The 23,969-nt window shown below is 39.2% G+C and overlaps 1 protein-coding gene across 3 annotated transcripts; it reads right to left on the bottom strand.

The window, feature by feature from the left end:
* Positions 1-456: 456 nt before the first annotated feature.
* On the bottom strand, positions 457-23,864 carry JKAMP (JNK1/MAPK8 associated membrane protein). 3 transcript variants are annotated; one of them, XM_055538230.1, is made up of 7 exons: positions 23,728-23,863; positions 21,245-21,336; positions 20,552-20,706; positions 10,669-10,875; positions 8,435-8,616; positions 2,289-2,365; positions 457-1,349 (listed from the first exon to the last, which is right to left on the bottom strand). In XM_055538230.1, exons 1-7 carry the CDS (start codon positions 23,729-23,731, stop codon positions 1,131-1,133), a joined length of 936 nt encoding a protein of 311 aa, XP_055394205.1. In that variant the 5' UTR covers positions 23,732-23,863; the 3' UTR covers positions 457-1,130. The 3 variants fall into 3 exon arrangements, with proteins under 3 accessions (XP_055394205.1, XP_055394206.1, XP_055394207.1); XM_055538231.1 differs by having other exon boundaries at positions 21,245-21,318; positions 23,728-23,838; XM_055538232.1 differs by lacking the exon at positions 21,245-21,336 and having other exon boundaries at positions 23,728-23,864.
* Positions 23,865-23,969: the final 105 nt, after the last annotated feature.

The following is a 23,969-nucleotide window of genomic DNA, read 5'->3' as shown; positions in this document are numbered from 1 at the left end:
AACCTGCCTGCCAGTGCAGTAGACTACGAGACATGGATTCCATCCTTGGGTTGGGAAGATGCCCTGGAGAAGGAAATGGAAGCGCACTCCAGTATTCTTGCCTGGAGAACCCCATGGACAGAGGAGCCTGGCGGGGTATAGTCCATAGGATTACACCAAGGGGGACACAACTGAAGTGACTTAGCACAGGAAAACTACGTACTGTATACACTCCTCTGGATTTTGTTAAACCTAAGCAGCCATCAATTGAGATGTCATAATGTGACAAAAATTATGTCTTGAGATTTATAAAATATGGTATGTGTGTTTATCCTTCAAAAATGAGAGAAATGAGGTATACTCTTCAAAAATGAGCAAGTATGTGAGTATTCATGTTTATTCATTTAGGAAAGAGAACATTTTGAATTATTTCCACAACTAGTGTGGCAAACACAATTAAATGCCAGACATTTGAGATTTTTTTGTAATTAAGCTTTTTATTATTGTTTTTCTTTACAGGAATAGGAATAACCTGAGGATATCTTCAACCAAACTACCTAAAAACAAAAGACCTGTTATATAAATTATGCTTTATTTTTGTAATAGATCAAAATACTGTATTGGTGAAAATAAATAGATAACAAACATAGAAATAAAGTATGTTGTTTTGTTATCCGACCCCACAAATACGCTTGACTTTATAATTCAGTATATTTGAAAAACAAAGTGAAACATAATAGGCATGCACAATTATGCCGATGTTACGGACTTCAGATTATACTTAATAGATTTTCTTAATAAAAATAGGAACATCACACATTGCTAGGTACACAGAAACATGATTTTGCTCTAAAGAACAGCTAAATTGTTGCAAGAGGTAAGTGCTTCCTAACAGGCCTCCAGGAATATAACAGTGTGCTGTAAGCGTGCAGTGTGTTATATACATAATGGAGAATCATGGTATTTTGCATTTTCCTTGAAACCATAAATTCTGTTGAATTGAAAAAAGAAAACAAACAACAAACTCCCCAAAACATCAGATGTACTGACAATCATATTCCCTTGTATGACGGAAGAGTACTAATACATTTTTTTATTTTACTTTTTTTTTAAATTAAGAACACTTCTTAGGTTTTTTTGGCATTTTACATTCAGTGTCCGTTGGCTCCTTCTGAGAGTATCCGTGAAGGCTCAGTAAATTTTGCAGTGAACAAGTAAAAAAGGGCTGGTGTGGGTACCAATGCCAAAAGCGGTAAATCTTGCTCGAGTTTATCCACTCTGGAAATGGAGATGATCCCATAGGCATGGAGTAGCCAGTGGCTGAAGAGAACAATGAGTCTTTTCTTTCTGACCAGAAGATCATAGCAGTTCTATAAAATTTTGTAAAAGAAAGAAGAGAGAGATACAGATTATTGGGCTAAATCAACTAGATAATTTATTTGAAATGTATTATTTTCACATAAAATCATAACCTCAGAATCACAGGGACATAGGAAATCACCCAGTCTTGCTACTATAGTTTACAGATGAGGAAACTCAGGCCTCCTATGTTCAGCACGCCAGTGGCCATGACGAGACAGGAGCCCACGTTTCTAGGTTCTGGTCTACACCCCCCATTCAACCCTGGAAACACTATGGCTGCTTCTGAAAAATCTGAACTGGAAGCGAACTCCACATTTCGTGCCTTCTTTCTGCACTGGTCCACAGCATCTGAGTCTACAGATGGGAAGCAGGCAGTATATACACCCAATTTCTAGCATCCCTAGAATCAGCTGCCTGGATACTTAGAAGGGAGCAGAAATGACAGGTGACTACTTTGACTTCCCTTTAACCTTTAATATCACTCTATAATATACAGAAATTGGAAGGACCAAATTATTATAAAAGTAATATCTAATTGTGCTAATAAACACACTAAAATACAATTTGCAACTGGCTAGTTAACTTTCCCTCATTAAATGGCTCATCAGCTTGGTTCTATGTAAAATAAAGAATTTATGTTTCCCTTAAAATACTGTTAATAAGGTTCAACATTTCAATAATCAAATATTTTCTATGTGGATAAATGATGTGAAATGATTTTTTTCTCTAACATGCTGGAGAGTTAAGCCTGATTAATTTCCCAAGCAAATACAGTCTAGGATACAACTTTTTACAAACTGATGAGCCAAAAGCTACTGAGTGACCCTGTTTAGCCAAGGATTACTAAAGCAATCAGCTGTAACATATTGTATCATATATGCTACTGTCTATTCAATAGTCAAATCTATTAAAAAAACAAAAACTCTTTAACAAAAAAGACATCCTACCTCTATTTCAGAAGCCGACATGTACACAGCCAGAGTAACCAAAGATAATACTAATATAATGTATGGGAAGGCATAGTCTGAAAGACAAACATTGGTATTATGCTGAAAATTAAAATTTCTGAATAATCAAAAAATTCAAACAGTATAATTCTTTTCCTAGACAAAAACCTTCTCAACCAATCCTGTGAGAGATGGAAGCCCTAATGCTCTAAGACAGGGGTCCGCAAACTTTTTCTGTAAAGGGCCAGATAGTGGCTTTGTGGGTCATACAGTCTCTGTCTCAGTCACCTAACTCCACAGCTGCAGTGGGAAAGCAGCCAGGTCATATGTAATGAATAGATGAGTCTATATTCAGTAAAATTAACTTTATAAGTTTGAAAGTTATGACATATAAGTTATTCAGACAATAAAATTCAAATTTTATCTAATTGTCACATGTCAAGAAATACTACTTCTCTTTTGATCTCCATCTGTTGGGGGCCAGAGTGAGGCACTCCGCCCGTGGCAAAGGTCATGAGGAAGGAGGCTCGACATACACAAAGGCGGGATCAAGCCTCAGGAGTTCCCCCTGGAAATCCTCGAGCATCTACCCCCATAACCACAGCCTGCCTGCTTTACTACTTTGTGCTCCCACCTACACCTCTGACTTTACGGGGGGCTGTCCCCCACCACCTCTTTTGGAGAAGGAGTTAACCTAGAGCTCCAGTTAATAAAAACTCCTGGGCGTGACAAGAGTGTTTTAACCTACAAACTCCTCTGAAGGTTCTCTAGCCTGCCTGACAGGCTTGTCCGGCCACATGTGATTGCTCACAGCCTCCCAACCGTGAGAGGCACGAGATGCTTTAAACCTTCTAAAAACAGGTTCCTTAGAAAAGTTAGAAAACTATTAGTATAAGTATAATGAGCTGATTAGAAATTGTATTGGTGAAAGGTTTTTCATTTGTTGAGCCAATGTTTGTTGCTAAGTCTCCATATCCCCTGCCCTTACACACATTAATGAATATATAGAAGAAATAAGTATTAACCTTTGATATTAATCACATTAGACCTTAGGCTAAGTAAATTCTTTCCTTAACTAAAACCCACTACACCCTCACCCTATAGGAATGTAACTTTATTTGGGTGGCGTTTGTTTTAAGAATAATCACCCCTGGAGAAATAAGTGTCCCGGTTGACTGACCGCTGTCACAAAGAGAGGGTCATAAATTGTCAGCAGGCCCCCTAGCCAGAAGATGATGTAACACCCCTAAGACCTCTGTATACATTTGTATGAAGCACCTGACTTTGATAAAAGTCAGGACTGCTGACCCCGCGTGACTTGTGCATAACATCTCAGTATATAAAAGTAGACCATGGAAAATAAAGAATGGGGATCAGTTTCTCGAAATACTGGTCTCCCCATGTCGCTCTCTCTCTCACTCTGGCTGAGTCTCCATCTGGAGTGCGGAACCCGCCATACTTACTAATTATGCCTGGGCTTCTAAGATCCGACCGGGGAGGCCTCAGTGTCTCCTCTCCTTCGGGAGAATGGAAGGACACCTGCGGCCTATGTAAGTGGTGCAAACTTCTTGTCTTGAAGTTTTATTGGCCTCCTTCGTAAACCAAGCTACTCAGCCTCTTTTCTCCACTGAATTTTCCTACTGAGCTATCCTCATTCTATTACTCTTTATATCTTTAATTAATATCTAATTGAAGCTATTGTATCCTGATCCTCGCCGACGCCGTCCCCGCTTCGAATACCCTGGATCAGCCGGGGCCGGACCCCGGCATCCACCTCCCGCCCCCGCCAACACTTAAAAGATGTAAAACTATCCTTGGCCTACTTTGAAGACCCTTGCCTTAAGGCTTCCACTGATGTAAAGAATTGACCTCTCTCCTATACATACTAGCTATGTATCAAACTTGGGAGAATTGGGAAACTAATCACTCAGTTTTTGATGTTTTGTGGTCCAGACTGGGGAACTTCAGTTAAGAAAGGCTATTATATATAAGGGTAATTCGGCTTTAATTAAAAGGTCATATGCCAATAAGCCTCAAAGGCTAAATGGATCATTCAGTGCTCTTAATGACAAACTTCTAGACATTTCTACTTCAAATATAGTACAGTAAAATAATACTTTAAGTAAATTTACTTTAAAATGCCACTTTTCTTTTAAAATGTTTTAAACATATACAGCTCACTAAAACAAATAGACAAATTGAAAAAAATCTTGACTTATTTTTATGCAATTATTTTAAAACAATTAACTTCAGTTACTATTAGGTTGGTGCAAAAGTAATTACAGTCTTGCATTGTTGAACTTTGCTGTTTGATATTAGAATACCTTCTTAAATAAATGTAGTTATGTTATACATCATTTTAATGTGCATTTCTCACTTTTTCTTGCTAATGACTTATTACTTGCTGTGTATTTTGTATTTATTTTAGTTTATGGAAATGATGTCAGACAAAAAGCAAATTCGAGCGATTTTCTTATTTGAGTTCAAAATGGGTCATAAAGCAGCGGAGACAACGTGCAACATCAACAATGCATCTGGCCCAGGAACTGCTAACAAACGTGCAGTGCAGTGGTCAGTTCAAGGTTTGCGAAGGAGACGAGAGTCTTGAGGAGGAGGAGCATAGTGGCCAGCCATTGGAAGCTGACAACAATTGAGAGACATCATCAAAGCTGATCCTCTTACAACTACATGAGAAGTTGCCTAAGAGCTCAGTGTCAACCATTCTATGGTTGTTTCACATTTGAAACAAATTGGAAAGGTGAAAAAGCTTGATAAGTGGGTGCCTCTTGGGCTTACTGCAAATCAAAAAAATCATCATTTTGAAGTGTTGTCTTCTCTTATTCTACCCAACAACAAACAATTTCTCGATCAGATTGTGACATGCAATGAAAAGTGGATTTTATACAACAAACTGCGACTATCAGCTCAGTGGCTGGACTGAGAAGCAGCTCCAAAACACTTCCCAAAGCCAAACTGGCACCAAAAAAAGGTCATGGTCACTGTTTGGTGGCCTGCTGCCCATCTGATTCATTACAGCTTTCTGAATCCTGGTGAAACCATTCCATCTGAGAAGCATGCTCAGCAAATCGATGAGATGCACCGAAAACTGCAAGCCTGCAGCCAGCATTGGTCAATATAAAGGGCCCCGTTCTTCGTGACAATGCCTGACCACAGGTCTGACAAACAGTGCTTCAGAAGTTTAATGAATTGGGCTACAAAGTTTTGCCTCATCCACCATATTCACCTGACCTCTCACCAACCACCTACCACTTAAAGCATCTCGAGAACTTACACAACCAGGAGGCAGAAAATGCTTTCCAAGAGTTCACTGAGTCCTGAAGCATGGATTTTTATGCTACAGAAATAAACAAACCTATTTCTTCTTGGAAAATATGTGCTGAATGTAATGGTTCCTATTTTGATTAATAAAGATGTATCTGAGCCTAGTTATAATGATTTAAAATTCATGGTCCCAAACTGTAATTACTTTTGTACCAAACTAATAAAACTACTCATTTCTCTGTAATGCAGTAGAACCCATTTGGAACACTGTCAGAAACTGAAATATCTATACAAGCCTGATTCCAACTTACTAAATAAATGAATGACTTGTTTGACATTTAGAACCTTTTACTGCCTGAACTGGTTAGGTCCTAACCCACCATTCAAGAAAATCCCAATTAACTTATAAATAGCTAAACAATGTTACTAATGATACAAATTTAAGACCTAGTAGTAAAAAGGATCAAGAGGAAATTTCCAGCATGGCCCAAACTTTGGGGAGCAGAGGGAGGTTCTGGGCTCAAAGTAGGATTTAGAATTGTTCTTATTCTAGGGTTGAAGACAATATAAGATTTTAAGCAACTAGGTCTGAGAATAGTGCCTAAAAATCTGCATTTTAGTTCTGCAGGTGGTTCAGAGGCAGATCACACTTCAAAATGGGCTTCAATAATACTTCCAATCAAGTAAGTTTGTCACTGACATCTTCCTAATTACTCCCAGTGTCTCTTTCCCTAGACCCTGGTATCCTGAGCTACCAGAAGCCTCTTGTTGCTCTACTTTGCTCAAGCTTGCTATATTCTCTTGTCATGAACTAAATGTCTGTGTCCCCCCAAATTCTTATGTTGAAATCCTAACCCTCAATGTGATGGTATAAGTAGGTAGAGGGCCTTTGGGATGATTGGGTCATGTGGGTGAAGCTCTCAAGAATGGGATTAGTGCTCTTATAAAAAAGACCTCAGAGAACTCTCCCCTTTTCTGCCATGTGAGGACTCTGAAAGAAGACAGCCATTGATGAACCAAGAGACAAGTCCTCATCAGACTCCAAATCTGCTGGTGCCTTGCTCTTGGACCTCACAGTCTCCAGAACTGCAAGAAGTCAGTCACTGTTGTTTGTAAGCCACCCACCAGTCTATGGTATTCTTTTATAGCAGCCGGAACTAGGACACCCCTACAAACCAAAAATTATCTCTCTTTCAACATCATAAAATTGAGTTGTTATGATACCCTCTAGGACTGATCTCAGCAGACTGCATAAGTTTATCGTTAGTACACATAAACAATAACTCCTTGATCCTCCCTTGATGAATGTGCTCTGGGTGGAGGCTTGTTAACAAAATTATCTAAAGACATTCAGTGTGGGAAAAGGCATTTTTCAATATAGGCAGCTACAAGACAGGAAGCAATGTATATGGCAGTCTCCTTAGGTTAACTTCCCAACCTCTCCCTGCTTTCCACCACTTTCCTCTCTCCCCCATTTCACAACAAAGAAGTTCTCTACAGTAGAAGCAGCTGCTGTCCAGGACACAGGGATCTGAGGGCTGACAATTCTTATATCTTTACAGCTAGTCAGCTCTCCCAGGTTTGTCCAGTATAAATAACTACCTGTGTTCTTTTGGATATTCCATGAATACCAACCTATTTGCTTCTTCTAACATTCATGATTCATGCAATCACTAGTTACTAAGTTAGAAATTTCCTTTATTGTATTCTCCTCCCAATCCCTCAACCCCTGTATTAGTTTCCCAGCTTAGTTAACTCTGTCTTTGAAATTGTTCTTTACTCCTGGTGTTTCTCTGCTAGGTCACACAGTCAGGCTCGGTTTCTGGCAGTGATCTCTTAACTGATGCCCCAGGGTCTCTTCCCAGCCAATCCACCTTCCACACTGCTACCAAGTTATCTTTCTTCAATGCAAATCTAGTCATGTCACTCTTCCTCCTGAAATCCTTTTAAGAGCAGGTCCCAAGAATAACAACTTCAAATGCTTACACAGGTCAGTTAGGAGAATAAAATTATAGGTTTTCAAACACCATGCAGGCCAAAGGAAACAATATATCTGTCAAATCAGAATATGAGGGTTAAAGACCCCTAACTAGCCTCCAATTTCCTCTTCCCTTGGCCTTCCTCTCAGCTCCACCCTCACTTTGAACCAAATGCATTACTAAGCTACAGTACTTGCACAGTGATGTCATCTTCCCAGTTCCTTCAGGTCAGAAGCTTGTCCTCTGCACCCTGGCAAGCTCCATACACAGATGGTATCCAACCTCCTTGCAATGTTCAATGTCACACGTTCAAAAAGCACCACTCTATGTTCTCAGCTACTTAGTATAGCTTTCCTAGTAGCATGTGAGCTCTTTAACACCAACTTTCATTCTTCTTTTGAGTCACAGCTCAGTCTAAATGGTTGCTGAATACATGAATGAATGGATACGCTAAAATAAAAAAAAATATACTGAGGATTTTTTTTACTGCTTCTAGTTTTTTGAAAAAAACAAAAACAAAAACAAAAAACAAAAAACAAAAAAAAAACAGAAAACTAAGACCTAACTTGACGGTAAACATCATATGATATCAAGAGTTATTTCTATTTGTAATATGTAAAAACCAGTTTTTGTGTCATTTACACTTAGATTTTAAAAAACCTTCCTATGAGGTTGTGAGCTTCAAATACAAAGTATCTTCTAAACAAGTTAGTTTTGATTAAGAATGATGATGTGTTTTAGCAAAAACATACGGTATGGCTTATGTTCAAGGATAAAAACAAAACAAAACTACTTTAAAGAACAAGGTCCAATAGTATACTCAGAGCAAATATTGTTTATCACATATAATAAATATATTTCATTAATGTTACCCATCAAACTTACATAAAAGGCCTCCACCAACTGCCTGAAGCACGGTTAAAATTGGGAAGAAGTAAAGTGCAGCATAAATACTTTTAAATCGATCCGACTTCCCTAAGCCACAGGCAATCTTTTTTACCAGAAGAGGTCGGAGCAGCATCATTAATATCAAGCAGAATGCATAATAGATAAATACAATGGTGTATCTGGGAAATAAAATAGAAAATCGTTACATCACAAATATGTTTTAAAATGTCCTTTTATCACTGATCATTTTAAAATCAAAGATCCTGAAAAAGGTTTAAAAAGTCTACTGGTCAAATATTCAGATTGGTAAAGGGTTGGCCAGAAAGACTCTCATATATTGCTGTAAAGAGCATGCTGGTTCCCTTCTGGTAGGCAGTTGGAAATGTGTATCAAAAATCATAAGATGTTTATATCTTTAATCCAGAAAGTTTACTTGTAGAAATTAATCAAAGGGAAACAATCAGATATACACAAAAACCCAATGAACAAGCATTTTTACTGAATCACATGATAAAGAAAACCCAGGAAGAAAATATTCAACAATTGGAAAGTGGTTAAATTTTAGAATATATTTATGCTGGACTACTATGCAGACATTAAAAATCCAATTATGAAAGAAACGTTAACAACAAAACTGTGCCTCATACATTAAATGACAACAGATTATAAATGGCATGTGAATAATATAACTTTAACACTCTTTTAAAAAAATACATACATACATACAGAAATGCAACTGGTCAGTTGCATTTTTAGCAGTGATCATCTTAAGAAATGGAATTATAGATTTTTTATCTGGGGTATGTTTTTTCTGTTTTCCAAATGTCCTATAATGTAATTTTTAAAAATCACAAAAAAAGTTGTAAAAAGATACTCTATTAGCAGATTATAGTTTCTAACTCTTTATGTTGAATAATGGAATTTCTGTACATATATTTCTAACTTCCTTTTCATGAGGATTTAAAATTATTTTTACTAACTTACACTCAAACCCTCTCCTGTGCAGAGGAAAGTCGAGGGAAGCACAAGAGTTGTCCCAAATTACTGACCACATGCCTGTTCACACAGCTCAGTGACCCAGGACCCCTGTGCTCTCATGATGCTTTCAGGCCCAGCCCTGTACTGTACTGCATTATTTCAAGCCTGACCTCTTGGAGGATGAGTTTTTTTCCTCTTGTTAGGCCTCCTCCTATCAACATCAAAACAAAGTAAAATCTGTCTATTCCTTAAGAGCTCCAAAAAGTCTATTATTTTAATCAGTTTATATAAATTATATATCTGACTGTCTCTATATATAATTTTATATATATAAGGAATAAATAATTTACAGGACTTAAAAGGTAGGCAGGCAGTTAGAAAAGGTTCTCATATCTCTATATCTGGATCTTATTTTTAGATCTCATTTTTTGAAAATTATCTTTTTACATACGTGCATTTTTTTGGACACTTAGTACTACTAAGATTTGCACAAAAAGGTCTGCTTTGTTCAGCATATTACATAACGGTAAATTTCTACAATTATGAGAATATAAATACCAGACTCTTCTATTGTACCTTTACTGAGAAAAACACATCAAAATGAACACCAACAATTCACAGAAATTCTAAAAATGTAGTCTGAGATAGTATTATACAAAATCTGATTAATTTGATATTAAAAAAAAAACATTCTGGTGAAAGTTACATTATTTGGGGGGGGGCGGGGGCGGGGAGAAAGAACATTAACCCAAGTACTCTAATAATAATGCCAGCTACTTGGACGTGCTTCCTATATGTAAGGCGCACTTATTTAATCCTCACGGTCACCTTACAGGGTATCCTTCTTCCCATTTTTACCAATGGGAAGGTCAAGGTTACAAGAGATTCTTAACATGTTCAAATTAACAGCTAACAGGCTTGGGATTCAAACTCCACAGCCCACATTATTTCCTATAAGTCAGATACTGCCTCTCTGTTGTATATCAAAAAGGTTTTCCTTATAACCCTTTTTAAGAAACATATAGTTTATTTTAGAATTGCTTAGATACTTCAACATCAACACTAAAATACTTTCACTTCTATTATACTAAGATGTACTTCTATTTCCTCTTATCAGACCATCACTTTAGAAAAGAAAATAATTTATGTTTATCTTCCCTAGTGCCTAGGAGCCACTTCACAAGGCTCAATCTGCTGAAATGAATGAAATCTACAATCACGGTTTTTAAAAAATGGCCTTAATAAACACTTACAATGGGTAGACAGCTTCATGAGTGCAGTGCAGTGTGGTCACGTAGTCTGGACTTGGGTTGTAAAGCATGGTGTACCAATCAGAAAGCATCAGTACTCGACAGGAACGGATATAAAGCACACCAACTGGCTCGCTCACAAGTAAGGTGACGAGAGCTGCCACAGTGCATTCAAACAACGCAGTAATGTGCTGGAAAAGGGCACTGGAGCTGAGAAAACAAAGGACGGACAATAACCAGAGAATTCTCCATGTGTAACTGGCTTTTAATAAAACCTCTTTATGCTTCAAAATACGGATTCTAAAAAGAAGTTGTAACTGATCAATCCTGAAACAAAAAAATCTTCTACATAGGTAAGAAAAGCAAAGAACATACAACAACTACATGGGAAGAATTTAACCTTGCTTACTAAAAAGGGATAAATATTTATCCCAGATAACAATGTGCCTGTATTGTCTAAATGTGTAGAAGAGCAGAAATTGGATCTACTTTTATATTCAATATCTCTCCAAACTATTAAAAATGCCTTAAAAGTTATCTATGCATCATTTTAAATTATTTTAAACATTAAAAGTACATAAAAGATTATATGTAATATACATTAATTAAAAATATAATAAACATTGTAAGCTCACCACCTAACCCAATAACTAGAACATTAACAACTTATATCTACCTGTTCCTCCCCATTCCATATTCCTGTCTCTCCCCTAGAAATAACCATTATATTAAATTGCCTTTATCAGTTTTGCTGAACAGTTTTTATTCATCTGTATTTATACTTCAAAATCACTATTTAGTTTTGCTTATTTTTTAATATGATAAAGAGATATAACCTTTCTCAGATTTTTTTTTCCACTCAGACAGAATTACATTTCTAAGATTCATTTATAGCCCTGCTTATAGCTGAAGTTCAGTCATGTTCGTTGCTTTATAATATTCTACTTGTGATCTTTCTATTATTTATCTATCCTGCTTTGTTAGTAAAGTATGTTGCAAATGTCTTCCTATCAGTTTATGGGTTGTCATTTTTCTTTGTGATGTCTTTTTATAAACAAATGTTCTGAATTTTAATATAGTTGGCTTTATCAAAATTTAAATTTCTGGTTAACAGATTCTCACTCTAATAAAAATATTATCTTGTATTTTCTTCTAAAAGTTTTAAGGTTTTGCTTTTCATGCTTTGATCTTTAATACATTTAGAAGAGATTTCTGTGTTTAAGTTAGAATGTAACTTTAGCTTTTCCCATTTGAATATCCAACTGTCCAGGAGCAGCATTTTATTGAAGAATTAACTCTTTTCCCCTCATTAAGCTGCCATGCCACCCCTGCCATACAAAGTTCCCTATATAACCAGTCTGCTTTTAGGTTCTCCGTTTCATTCCTGGGGTTCACTTATCTATCCCTGAGACAACAGAACGATAGTAATTTCCTGACATTACATATATTCTTCTACTTTTACAGTGGTTTTGGTCACTCTTGGGCCTTTGCACTTTGATATAAATTATGGAACTAGCTTGTCAAGTTCTACTAGATAAATCCAATGTAGCTTAGCTACCTTGGTCTTGGCTACCTTACAGAACTGTGATTCTATAAATGAAATATAAGGAAGGAACTGATTTTGTATACTTATAGCCAGGCTCTCAAACTCTCATCATTTATAACATCTAGTCTATAGATGCTTTTGAGTTTTCTCCTTGAACAATGTTTCAGTCATCTACCACTGCATAGCAAACTACCCTAAACTTAATGGCTTAAATTGAAGAAAGTAGGGAAAACCACTAGACCATTCAGGTATGACCTAAATCAAATCCCTTATGATTATACAGTGGAAGTGAGAAATAGATTTAAGGGCCTAGATCTGATAGATAGAGTGCCTGATGAACTATGGAATGAGGTTCGTGACATTGTACAGGAGACAGGGATCAAGACCATCCCCATGGAAAAGAAATGCAAAGAAGCAAAATGGCTGTCTGGGGAGGCCTTACAAATAGCTGTGAAAAGAAGAGAAGCAAAAAGCAAAGGAGAAAAGGAAAGATACAAACATCTGAATGCAGAGTTCCAAAGAATAGCAAGAAGAGATAAGAAAGCCTTCCTCAGCAATCAAAGCAAAGAAATAGAGGAAAACAACAGAATGGGAAAGACTAGAGATCTATTCAAGAAAATTAGAGATACCAAGGGTACATTTCATGCAAAGATGGGCTAGATAAAGGACAGAAATGGTTTGGACCTAACAGAAGCAGAAGATATTAAGAAGAGATGGCAAGAATACACAGAAGAACTGTACAAAAAAGATCTTCATGACCCAGATAATCACGATGGTGTGATCACTGACCTAGAGCCAGACATCCCGGAATGTGAAGTCAAGTGGGCCTTAGAAAGCATCACTACTAACAAAGCTAGTGGAGGTGATGGAATTCCCGTTGAGCTACTTCAAATCCTGAAAGATGATGCTGTGAAAGTGCTGCACTCAATATGCCAGCAAATTTGGAAAACTCAGCAGTGGCCACAGGATTGGAAAAGGTCAGTTTTCATTCCAATCCCAAAGAAAGGCGATGCCAAAGAATGCTCAAACTACCACACAATTGCACTCATCTCACACGCTAGTAAAGTAATGCTCAAGATTCTCCAAGCCAGGCTTCAGCAATAGGTGAACCGTGAACTTCCTGATGTTCAAGCTGGTTTTAGAAAAGGCAGAGGAACCAGAGATCAAATTACCAACATCCGCTGGATCATGGAAAAAGCAAGAGAGTTCCAGAAAAACATCTATTTCTGCTTTATTGACTATGCCAAAGCCTTTGACTGTGTGGATCACAATCAACTGTGGAAAATTCTGAAAGAGATGGGAATACCAGACCACCTGACTTGCCTCTTGAGAAATCTGTATGCAGATCAGGAAGCAACAGTTAGAACTGGACATGGAACAACAGACTGGTTCCAAATCGGAAAAGGGGTACGTCAAGGCTGTTTATTGTCTCCCTGCTTATTTAACTTATATGCAGAGTACATCATGAGAAACGCTGGACTGGAAGAAACACAAGCTGGAATCAGATTGCTGGGAGAAATATCAATAACCTCAGATATGCAGATGACACCACCCTTATGGCAGAAAGTGAAGAGGAACTCAAAAGCCTCTTGATGAAAGTGAAAGTAGAGAGTGAAAAAGTTGGCTTAAAGCTCAACATTCAGAAAACGAAGATCATGGCATCCAGTCCCATCACTTCATGGGAAATAGATGGGGAAACAGTGGAAACAGTGTCAGACTTTATTTTTCTGGGCTCCAAAATCAGTGCAGATGGTGACTGCAGCCATGAAATTAAAAGACACTTACTCCTTGGAAGGAAAGTTATGACCAACCTAGATAGCATATTCAAAAGCAGAGACATTACTTTGCCAACAAAGGTTCGTCTAGTCAAGGCTATGGTTTTTCCAGTGGTCATGTATGGATGTGAGAGTTGGACTGTGAAGAAGGCTGAGTGCCGAAGAATTGATGCTTTTGAACTGTGGTGTTGGAGAAGACTCTTGAGAGTTCCTTGGACTGCAAGGAGATCCAACCAGTCCATCCTAAAGGAGATCAGTCCTGGGTGTTCTTTGGAAGGAATGATGCTAAAGCTGAAATTCCAGTACTTTGGCCACCTCATGCGAAGAGTTGACTCATTGGAAAAGACTCTGATGCTGGGAGGGATTGGGGGCAGGAGGAGAAGGGGACGACAGAGGATGAGATGGCTGGATGGCATCACTGACTCAATGGACGTGAGTCTGAGTGAACTCCGGGAGTTGGTGATGGACAGGGAGGCCTGGTGTGCTGCGATTCATGGGGTGGCAAAGAGTTGGACACGACTGAGCGACTGAAGTGAACTGAACTGAATCTGTAGTTTGACTGGGCTCAACTGAAATAATGAAAAGCAAGTTCACAGAATTTTTCCTAGGAATCAAAACACATTCCAAGCAGAATAAATAAAAAGAAATTCACACCAATACACATTATACTTAAGCTTCAGAACACCAAAGATAAAAGAGCTGGTGGTGAGCAGCGCCCATGTGCTGACAGCTGACAGCCAGCACCTATTCCACCATGAGTTACTCACTTTGCACACCACAGTCGAGTCCAGCCTTGAGATGAGTACATCCCAACTCAACATCATGTGGAACAGAAAGAAAGGACTACCCAGCTACTGTTGGCAATTAGCCTTAGGCAACCCAACCCTACTGCGTGCTGTGGCTCCAGCTCAGGGTGGGTTTGCTTATTTTCTGAAAGAGAAGAGTTCTCAAAGATCCACCCCACCCCACCCCATTCCTGTGAGACCAGCAGTGTCTTCCATAGCGTGTCTCTTCCAGACTTTAGGTATTCCATGCAAGATCATCACTGAAGCTCCTAATGAGCCCAAGGTGTTGGAAGCAGAACTCCTAAGCCGTTTTACACAGATGAAGACCAAGTACGTAAATAAATGTGTACACTTTCATATTATAGAACCCATCTTTTGCTTCTTTATAGAATTCATATTTTTGGAGGCAAAATCCGAACCTTATCAATTCTTGACATGACTTTAGTAACGTTCTTACTGGCTTTCTACTCATCATCAGATCAGATCAGATCAGTCGCTCAGTCGTGTCCGACTCTTTGCAACCCCATGAATCGCAGCACACCAGGCCTCCCTGTCCATCACCAACTCCTGGAGTTCACTCAGACTCACGTCCATCGAGTCAGTGATGCCATCCAGCCATCTCATCCTCTGTCGTCCCCTTCTCCTCCTGCCCCCAATCCCTCCCAGCATCAGAGTCTTTTCCAATGAGTCAACTCTTCGCATGAGGTGGCCAAAGTACTGGAATTTCAGCTTTAGCATCATTCCTTCCAAAGAACACCCAGGACTGATCTCCTTTAGGATGGACTGGTTGGATCTCCTTGCAGTCCAAGGAACTCTCAAGAGTCTTCTCCAACACCACAGTTCAAAAGCATCAATTCTTCGGCACTCAGCCTTCTTCACAGTCCAACTCTCACATCCATACATGACCACTGGAAAAACCATAGCCTTGACTAGACGAACCTTTGTTGGCAAAGTAATGTCTCTGCTTTTGAATATGCTATCTAGGTTGGTCATAACTTTCCTTTCAAGGAGTAAGCGTCTTTTAATTTCATGGCTGCAGTCACCATCTGCACTGATTTTGGAGCCCAGAAAAATAAAGTCTGACACTGTTTCCCCATCTATTTCCCATGAAGTGATGGGACTGGATGCCATGATCTTCGTTTTCTGAATGTTGAGCTTTAAGCCAACTTTTTCACTCTCTACTTTCACTTTCATCAAGAGGCTTTTGAGTTCCTCTTCACTTTCTGCCATAAGGGTGGTGTCATCTGCATATCTGAGGTTATTCATATTTCTCCCGGCAATCTTGATTCCAGCTTGTGTTTCTTCCAGTCCAGCGTTTCTCATGATGTACTCTGCATATAAGTTAAATAAACAGGGTGACAATATACAGCCTTGACGAACTCCTTTTCCTATTTGGAACCAGTCTGTTGTTCCATGTCCAGTTTGAACTGTTGCTTCCTGACCTGCATACAGATTTCTCAAGAGGCAAGTCAGGTGGTCTGGTATTCCCATCTCTTTCAGAATTTTCCACAGTTGATTGTGATCCACACAAAGGCTTTGGCATAGTCAATAAAGCAGAAATAGATGTTTTTCTGGAACTCTCTTGCTTTTTCCATGATCCAGCGGATGTTGGTAATTTGATCTCTGGTTCCTCTGCCTTTTCTAAAACCAGCTTGAACATCAGGAAGTTCACGGTTCACCTATTGCTGAAGCCTGGCTTGGAGAATCTTGAGCATTACTTTACTAGCGTGTGAGATGAGTGCAATTGTGTGGTGGTTTGAGCATTCTTTGGCATTGCCTTTCTTTGGGATTGGAATGAAAACTGACCTTTTCCAATCCTGTGGCCACTGCTGAGTTTTCCAGATTTGCTGGCATATTGAGTGCAGCACTTTCACAGCATCATCTTTCAGGATTTGGAATAGCTCAACTGGAATTCCATCACCTCCACTAGCTTTGTTCGTAGTGATGCTTCCTAAGGCCCACTTGACTTCACATTCCGGGATGTCTGGCTCTAGGTCAGTGATCACACCATCGTGAATATCTGGGTCGTGAAGATCTTTTTTGTACAGTTCTTCTGTGTATTCTTGCCATCTCTTAATATCTTCTACTCATCATACTCTCTTTCAATCCATCTTCAGTCAACTATGTAATCTTTTACAAAATGGAATCTGCTTCTAAAACTCCCCTTATTAATCTACTTCGGTGAGTCCCATCTGCCTTTCAGAAAAAATACTTCCTGCCAGCCTTATCTCCCATACTACCTGGCCTTACAAAGCTGCTTGTTTCCTCACTGCTTCACTCATCGGCATGCGCCATGCTTCACCTCAAAACACATGTCACCCACCTGGCAAATGGTGTATCCTTTAAGATCAGATCTGGGGTTATCCCAGGTCCTAGGAATATTTCCTAAGACTCTCCCAGCCCCAGATCTCTTTATATCTTGGTCTTACTCAGTCCCTATTTCTCAAAGCACCCTCAGCTCTCATTTCTTATACTGTGCTCTCTCTTGGCTCTAGATTTTTGCACGTTTTTCCTGCTGATAAACTCTCCCTTCAATTTCTCTCAAAAACGACTCATTTTTCAAAGTTCAGTTTAAAATCAGTTTTTTCTCCTGTGACATCACCCTATTCCCTCTCTAAGCTAGCCTTAAAACTATGCACATGCCTCTACCCGAGAACCCTCACAAACTCTGTGACGGTTTGCTTACCTCATCCACTGGGCTGTGAGCATCCACACTAGTCATTTCTGAATCCCACAACCTAGTACAGAGCCTGGCACACCGCAAACATCCCTAAAGATTGTTGCATGGATACATTTGGAAAACAAATTACAAAAGAAGCACAACTTCTGGCTTCATTACATAAAAAATGCATTTTCTGCGTATCTCTGCCCTGGCCTCAAAGAAAAACAAATTTAACACTAAACTCTGGGAAAAGCAAACAGGCCAGAAAGGGAAGTTTTGATTAGAAGCTAGCCTATGTTTCTGAACTGTGGTGCTGGAAAAAGCTCTTCAGAGTCCCTTGGACAACAAGGAGATCAAACCAGTCCATCCGAAAGGAAATCAGCCCTGAATATTCATTGGAAGGACTGATGCTGAAGCTGAAGCTCCAATACTTTGGCTACCTGATGCAAAGAATGGACTCAATGGAAAAGACTTTGATGCTGGGAAAGACTGAAGGCAGGAGAAGTGGATGACAGATGATGAGATGGTTGGATGGTATCACCAACTCAATGGACATGAGTTTGAGCAAGCTGCGGGAGTTGGTGATGGACAGGGAAAGCTGGCGTGCTGCAATCCATGGGGTCGCAAAAGAATCAGACACAACTGAGCGACTGAACTGAACTATGCATTCTCAGTGGGCACTAGGACTCCCAAGGAGATAAGAATTGACCCTTGAGTATAAAATAATATTACACTTCTGATATATAAAACACATATATACATACACTATATAAATCAATAAACAGTATATCTGTGATACTAAAATTTCATGGGGTAGTTGACTCATTGGAAAAGACCCTGATGCTGGGAGAGATTGGGGGCAGGAGGAGAAGGGAACAACAGAGGATGAGATGCCTGAATGGCATCACCGACTCGATGCACATGAGTTTGGGTGAACTCTGAGAGTTGGTGATGGACAGGGAGGCCTGGCGTGCTGTGATTCATGGGGTTGCAAAGAGTCGGACACGACTGAGCAACTGAACTGAACTGAGGTGAAATTAGGGGGAAAAAGTATCTTAAAAAGCTCTTTACGGAGGAAAGAATGAAAAAATTTGAGAAACATGAGTCTAGTCTAAGACAGGTAGGCCCCTGCTTCCTTGATTCTAAGTACAATGTCTCAGGAAAACATAAGAGATGGCCCTTGTATTTCTCGCTACCAACTTCTTAGGTAAAACATAGTTATGCAAACTCCTTTTTAAGCCCACCTCCTTTCCTGTCTAAGCACTGATCATATCTCGGCTTTATCCCCAAGCCAAAGCTCTACCTTCTGCTCTAACATTCTCTCAAACCATATCTGATGTTTTAGTTCAAATGTATTTGGTGAGGTACATGCATTAACCCCACCTCTTCTCCATTCCAAGCTATAAAGTTCCAAATGAGCAATTATTTAACTTGAGCTCTGTTAATCACATTTCTTTTCTCACCTTCATCTCTCATCATTCTACAACAGAAACTAAAAGAGGGATGAGAGCTGCTTTAAAAAAAATTTAATGGCTTCTTTTCTGAAAAATAATGAATGCTTTTCCAATGTAAATAATCAATGTGGACTTATCTGGTAGGTCCAGAAAAGTACTGATTCTACTTCCATCTGACCATCCTCTCCACTTCCGTTCCTATCACTGGAGTCTAGCCGTCATTACTTTTTGGACAACAGCTTTCTAGTATGTCTTATCTCTAATCTGCCCTCCACAGAAGTTGTCTTCTTAAAACATATACCCAAGATACTCTTTTTCCAAACAAAAACCTTCACCAATAAATCATTCATTGGCAAATACCTAGTATCTATCATGTGCCAGCAACTATGCTGGTCTCTGCAGAGTCCATAGATAAAAATGGGGACGACCACTGCCCTCATGGAGCCTATAATCAGGGGTGGGAGAGAACATGAAATGAGGAGACAAACATAACTGCAAATTGTGTTGAGTGCTAAACACAAAGCAACAACCACAAAATAACAGTGCTTTTAAAAAAGAAAAATAATGAAGACAGGTCTACTTTAGATTGGGCCAGCGAAGGCTTCTCTAAGGAGGCGTGATTTAAACTGAGATTGCAAGGGGGAAAAGCTGCTAGGTCAAAAGGTGCAGGGAGAAGAGAGTATTTCAGGCAGAGAAGAGTTTGGGGAAAGGGACAGGACCTAAAGCAGGAAAGATGCGGAGATGTTAAGAGGAACCAACAGTCAGGATGGCTGAAATGTACTACGGTAGAATTTGGTTCCTCACTCCCAGTGCAATAAGGTTCACATCATTACCAAGAACTTTCACGTTCTGGCCTCGGCCCCTTTCTCACCCTCCTTTTTATTACCTTTCTCTCATGTGCTATCCACACTTTGAACACCCAACTACTCCCATTCCCACCCATAAGTGGTCACATGATGTTTCATACTTCTATGCCAGTGTTCACACTGTTGCCTCTGCCTGAAATGTTCCTTTTTTGATGTGTTTCAGGTGACACCGGGCACGATTTCATCTCTTTCATTCTCTGTGACTCCAGACCATTTAGTTTATAAAGCTTTTATACACTTTTTGATTCTATACTTTCAAGACTGATATGTATTATAAGTAGTTGTGTATGTATTTGTCTTCTCTATAAGATTAGGGCAATCAACCACATCACTTATTTTTGTATCTCTTCTTCTGATCTTCTAAACATCAAACACAATGCTCAGTAAGTTTTTGTGGATTTTAGTGTAAGTTTTCATAATTAGGTTGCAGCCATAACACTTAAACTACATTATACTCGATTACTAGTATTAAACTGCAAAGATTTTTGTTTTAGAACAATAAACAGTTTGTAATCACAGCCAATTCTTTGCAAAAAACCAATAAAGATAATTAAGAAATAAAAATTAAGTAAAATATTCCTCCAGCTTCACTCAGAGTAAAACAAAGGACATTTCCCTTAATATTTACTGAGGCATGCTCTAGCAGTTTTATGGCCATAGTCAAAAGTAATCAGCAGATAAAAGAAAAACAAGCCTGCCACTTGTAAAATAACAGAGGTATATTACTTGATTAGGTCTTCTAAATGACAACTATTCCAACATCAGTGCATTCAGATACATTTAGAGAACAGTGCTAACCTCTTTTTCCCTGAGTACCATTCAATGAAGAACCAATGTAAAACAAGAGGGAGCATAGCCATAAAGCCAAGATAGAGCCAATCATAAAGTTCTGGAGACTCTGTGCAAGGCTGACAGTATTTCTGTGCATTTGTTCTCTGCCCTCTTGGACACACCTACAATATATAAGAACAGTATTTTATGTACAGATATTATTTTAGAACATTAACACCCTCCCAAAATTGTTCACTAAGATGTCACATTTCAGTTTAAACATGTGTTTACATGTGCATCTTTTAAAGATAAAAGAGAAAACATAAATAAAATTTTAAAAGTTTAAATTGTATTTGTTATACCTGCATAATAGTTACTAAAAATAGTTGACTAAGTTACATGAAAATCTAGTCATTAACCCCATATAAAAACTGTAGAGAAATGCTCTGGAGTTGTAATGTTAAATTTTTGTCCAAGTCACTTTTCTATATTAATAAAAATTAGAAATTATTAAATTATCCATTAAAAAATACTTAGTAACTGTGACTGTCACAAAGATGTATTATAGACAATATGACAACACAAATGAGAATTTTATTAATGCCTCCATATTCTTTTTTAGGTTGAAATACACTGAAGAAAAAAGTTATTCTGCATGTCCCAATATTTCAGAAGCAAACAGATTTTACAAATGAAATATCATACCAAGTTAAGACTTACCCCACATTCTCCATATATTTCAGTTGAGCCATTTTTAAATAACAGGGTCTTCCCACAATAAAGTCCAAGGCATGCTGGTTGAATATCGACAGCTTTTTAAAAACAAATGCCAGTATAGTAACATCTTTTGTGATTATAAAAAATTAGGTAATAACAGCTGAAACAGTTGGCAGAAATTATCTCAACACAGTTTCAAGGAAAAAAATATGCATTAGACAAAAGTCTTGATGCAGGTATTTAGTTCTCCTTTTACACTGTGACACTACTGAAGATTCCATGGAACCTTGTTGCTAATGCTGTTCCTGAAGATCAAGGTCTACAGCAAGGCAGACTCTGCCCAGGACTCAGAGCCTAGCCTGGAATGTCTCCAATGCTCCAGCCAGTCACTCACCTTGACTGGATGGTCTAGACTTTTGAATTTCCCCCCCTTTTTTTTTTTTAAACTAGAGGATTAATAGAGGATTTCTGCCCCAAAAGAACATTAAGTCATGCCTTAAAACACATGAAAATTATCATCACCTCCCTTCATGACAGAACACATTTTAATGCCAGAAAAGCAGAAAGGACACAATTTCAGAATAAAAGGACTTTAAGGTAAATAAATTCACTTTATAAGAAGCCTAGTATCCTAACTTTGATCATTTTTGTAGAGGACAGGTGAAAATTTCATCAAGGCTGTCACTGGGCCTCTGACCAGTACTTAGGAAGCACTGCCTTAGAATCAACCCTCTGATCTCAAGCCTTAGACAACATACAAAGCAGCTCTTTTTAACCAAAAACTCAGGGCTGATTGCCTTTGACCTCACCTAGAGGGAAAAGTTATCATCAAAGGAATTTTTTTCATCAGTGACATCTGATTCCCTTCAATCACTGATTTGTTCACTCAGTAAACATGCATTAAGTGTGATTCCACCGGTGAGAGACCTGGATAGATCCACAGCGGAACACGACAGAGGCCATACCCTCCAAGAACCCACACCCTACTGTGGAATAAGTCCTGGTCAAACATGAATTTGGGAAATTAAGCTTTTCCTGAAAAATCATTTCCCAAATTCTTCATGAATTCACAATCTAGAGACTGCCTGATCCACAATACTTTCTTCTATCAAATTGGAGTAGACTCTTCTTTCTCCTTGTGCTGTTGAGAAAAATAGAAATAGCACAGGCTAAAATGCCTCAAGTTTAATATGTTCACCTTTGTCAAATTTCTGACTTAAAAAAAAAAAAAACCCATAGGCTTCTTTACCTTGGCATTTAAAACTTTTTTCACTATCGCAGTCACTTCTTTTCATTTATTATTTATGTATTTATATTTATTTATTATTTTTGGCTGCCCTGGGTCCTCGCTGCTGCTTTCTGGCTTGCCGCGAGCTTCTTCCTTGTTGTGGCCTCTCCTTGCCAAGCACTGGGCTCTAGAGCCCTGGGCTCAGCAGTTGCGGTGCAGGGGCTTAGTTGCTCTGGGGCATGTAGGATAGTCTCAGACCAGAGACTGAACCCCTGTGCCCTGAACTGGCTGGCAGATTCTTAACCACTGGACCACTAGGAAAGCTCAGCACTTATTTTTAAATCAACTGTAATCATAAACTAATAGACTAAAATTAACAGACCAAAAACTAATAGACCAAAGCGAGTTGTTTCAGATTTTTCGAGAACGCAGAAGTTAAAAAATTGGAAACTTCTTCTATACCAATTTTGCATCTAACAGTTGCTTAATAAATACATGACTGTAAATAATCTACGATTTCTCAAAACCAAAGACCTGAAAATCAGCAATGATAAATTGAAAGCAAAAGCTTATTGTTTAGTCGCTCAGTCGTTTCCGACTGTTTTGCGACCCCAAAGACTGTAACCTGCCAGGATCCTCTGTCCATGGGATTGCCCAGACAAGAACACTGGGGTGGGTTGCCATTTCCTTCTCCAATAAGCAAAAGCTTACTGTCCACTAAGAAAAAAACCAAACAACCCTACCTCCCACTGTCCGCTCACTTTCCCCTTTTATTTCCTATAGTAAAGGAGATCTGAATTTTTAACTGTTTTGCAACCGTCATGGTCCTTTGGGAACGGCCCCCAAAACTTACGTTTGATGCTGAAGCAAGACACAACAGTAAAGCAGCATTAATTTCTGCTTTCTTTACTGTTTTCCTGCACTTAATGCTTGCCCTTTAAATTGTCAAGTTAACCCTCAGGAATATTAAACAAAGGGACTGAAAAAAGGAATTGAGGTGACATTTTGAATAAACAAAGGCCTGGCCTTTCCCGCGTACGCAGCCGGCCTTCTCTTTGCAGTCGGTTCCCCAGTTCGGTTTGCCTGGGGCAGAGACTATCCCCATCCCACCTCGGTCCGGCCAAAAACGCGTGGGAACAAAGGACAAGGACTCGCCGCTATCCGGAGGCCACCCGCTGGAGCCGAGCGCAGAGCTGGCAGCGTAGGGTAGAAGCAGGGACTAAGATAAACGCTTCCCAGGACATTGGCGACCACTCACCCATCAGCAGCTAGTAGGTTTCCTTGGAGAGACTCGCAGATTAGTGGACCAAGCCACGGCGCCCGGACATCCGGGCCAAAGCGCCCTCGACGGCTCCGCCTCCTGGTAACCCGGGTAACCGCTCCGAAGCCCCGCCCCTCCTCGCGCTTCCGGGTCTCCGCTCGGAGGCCCGGCCCCCTGAGCCGGGGAGGCGTCCTGCGTCTTTATCGCGGAGAGAGCGGGTGGGTTCGCAGCGTGAAGCG

Source organism: Bubalus kerabau, chromosome 10 (genome assembly GCF_029407905.1).
Source record: "Bubalus kerabau isolate K-KA32 ecotype Philippines breed swamp buffalo chromosome 10, PCC_UOA_SB_1v2, whole genome shotgun sequence".
Classification (NCBI taxonomy): domain Eukaryota; kingdom Metazoa; phylum Chordata; class Mammalia; order Artiodactyla; family Bovidae; genus Bubalus; species Bubalus kerabau.
This window is presented reverse-complemented; position numbering and strand designations above follow the sequence as displayed.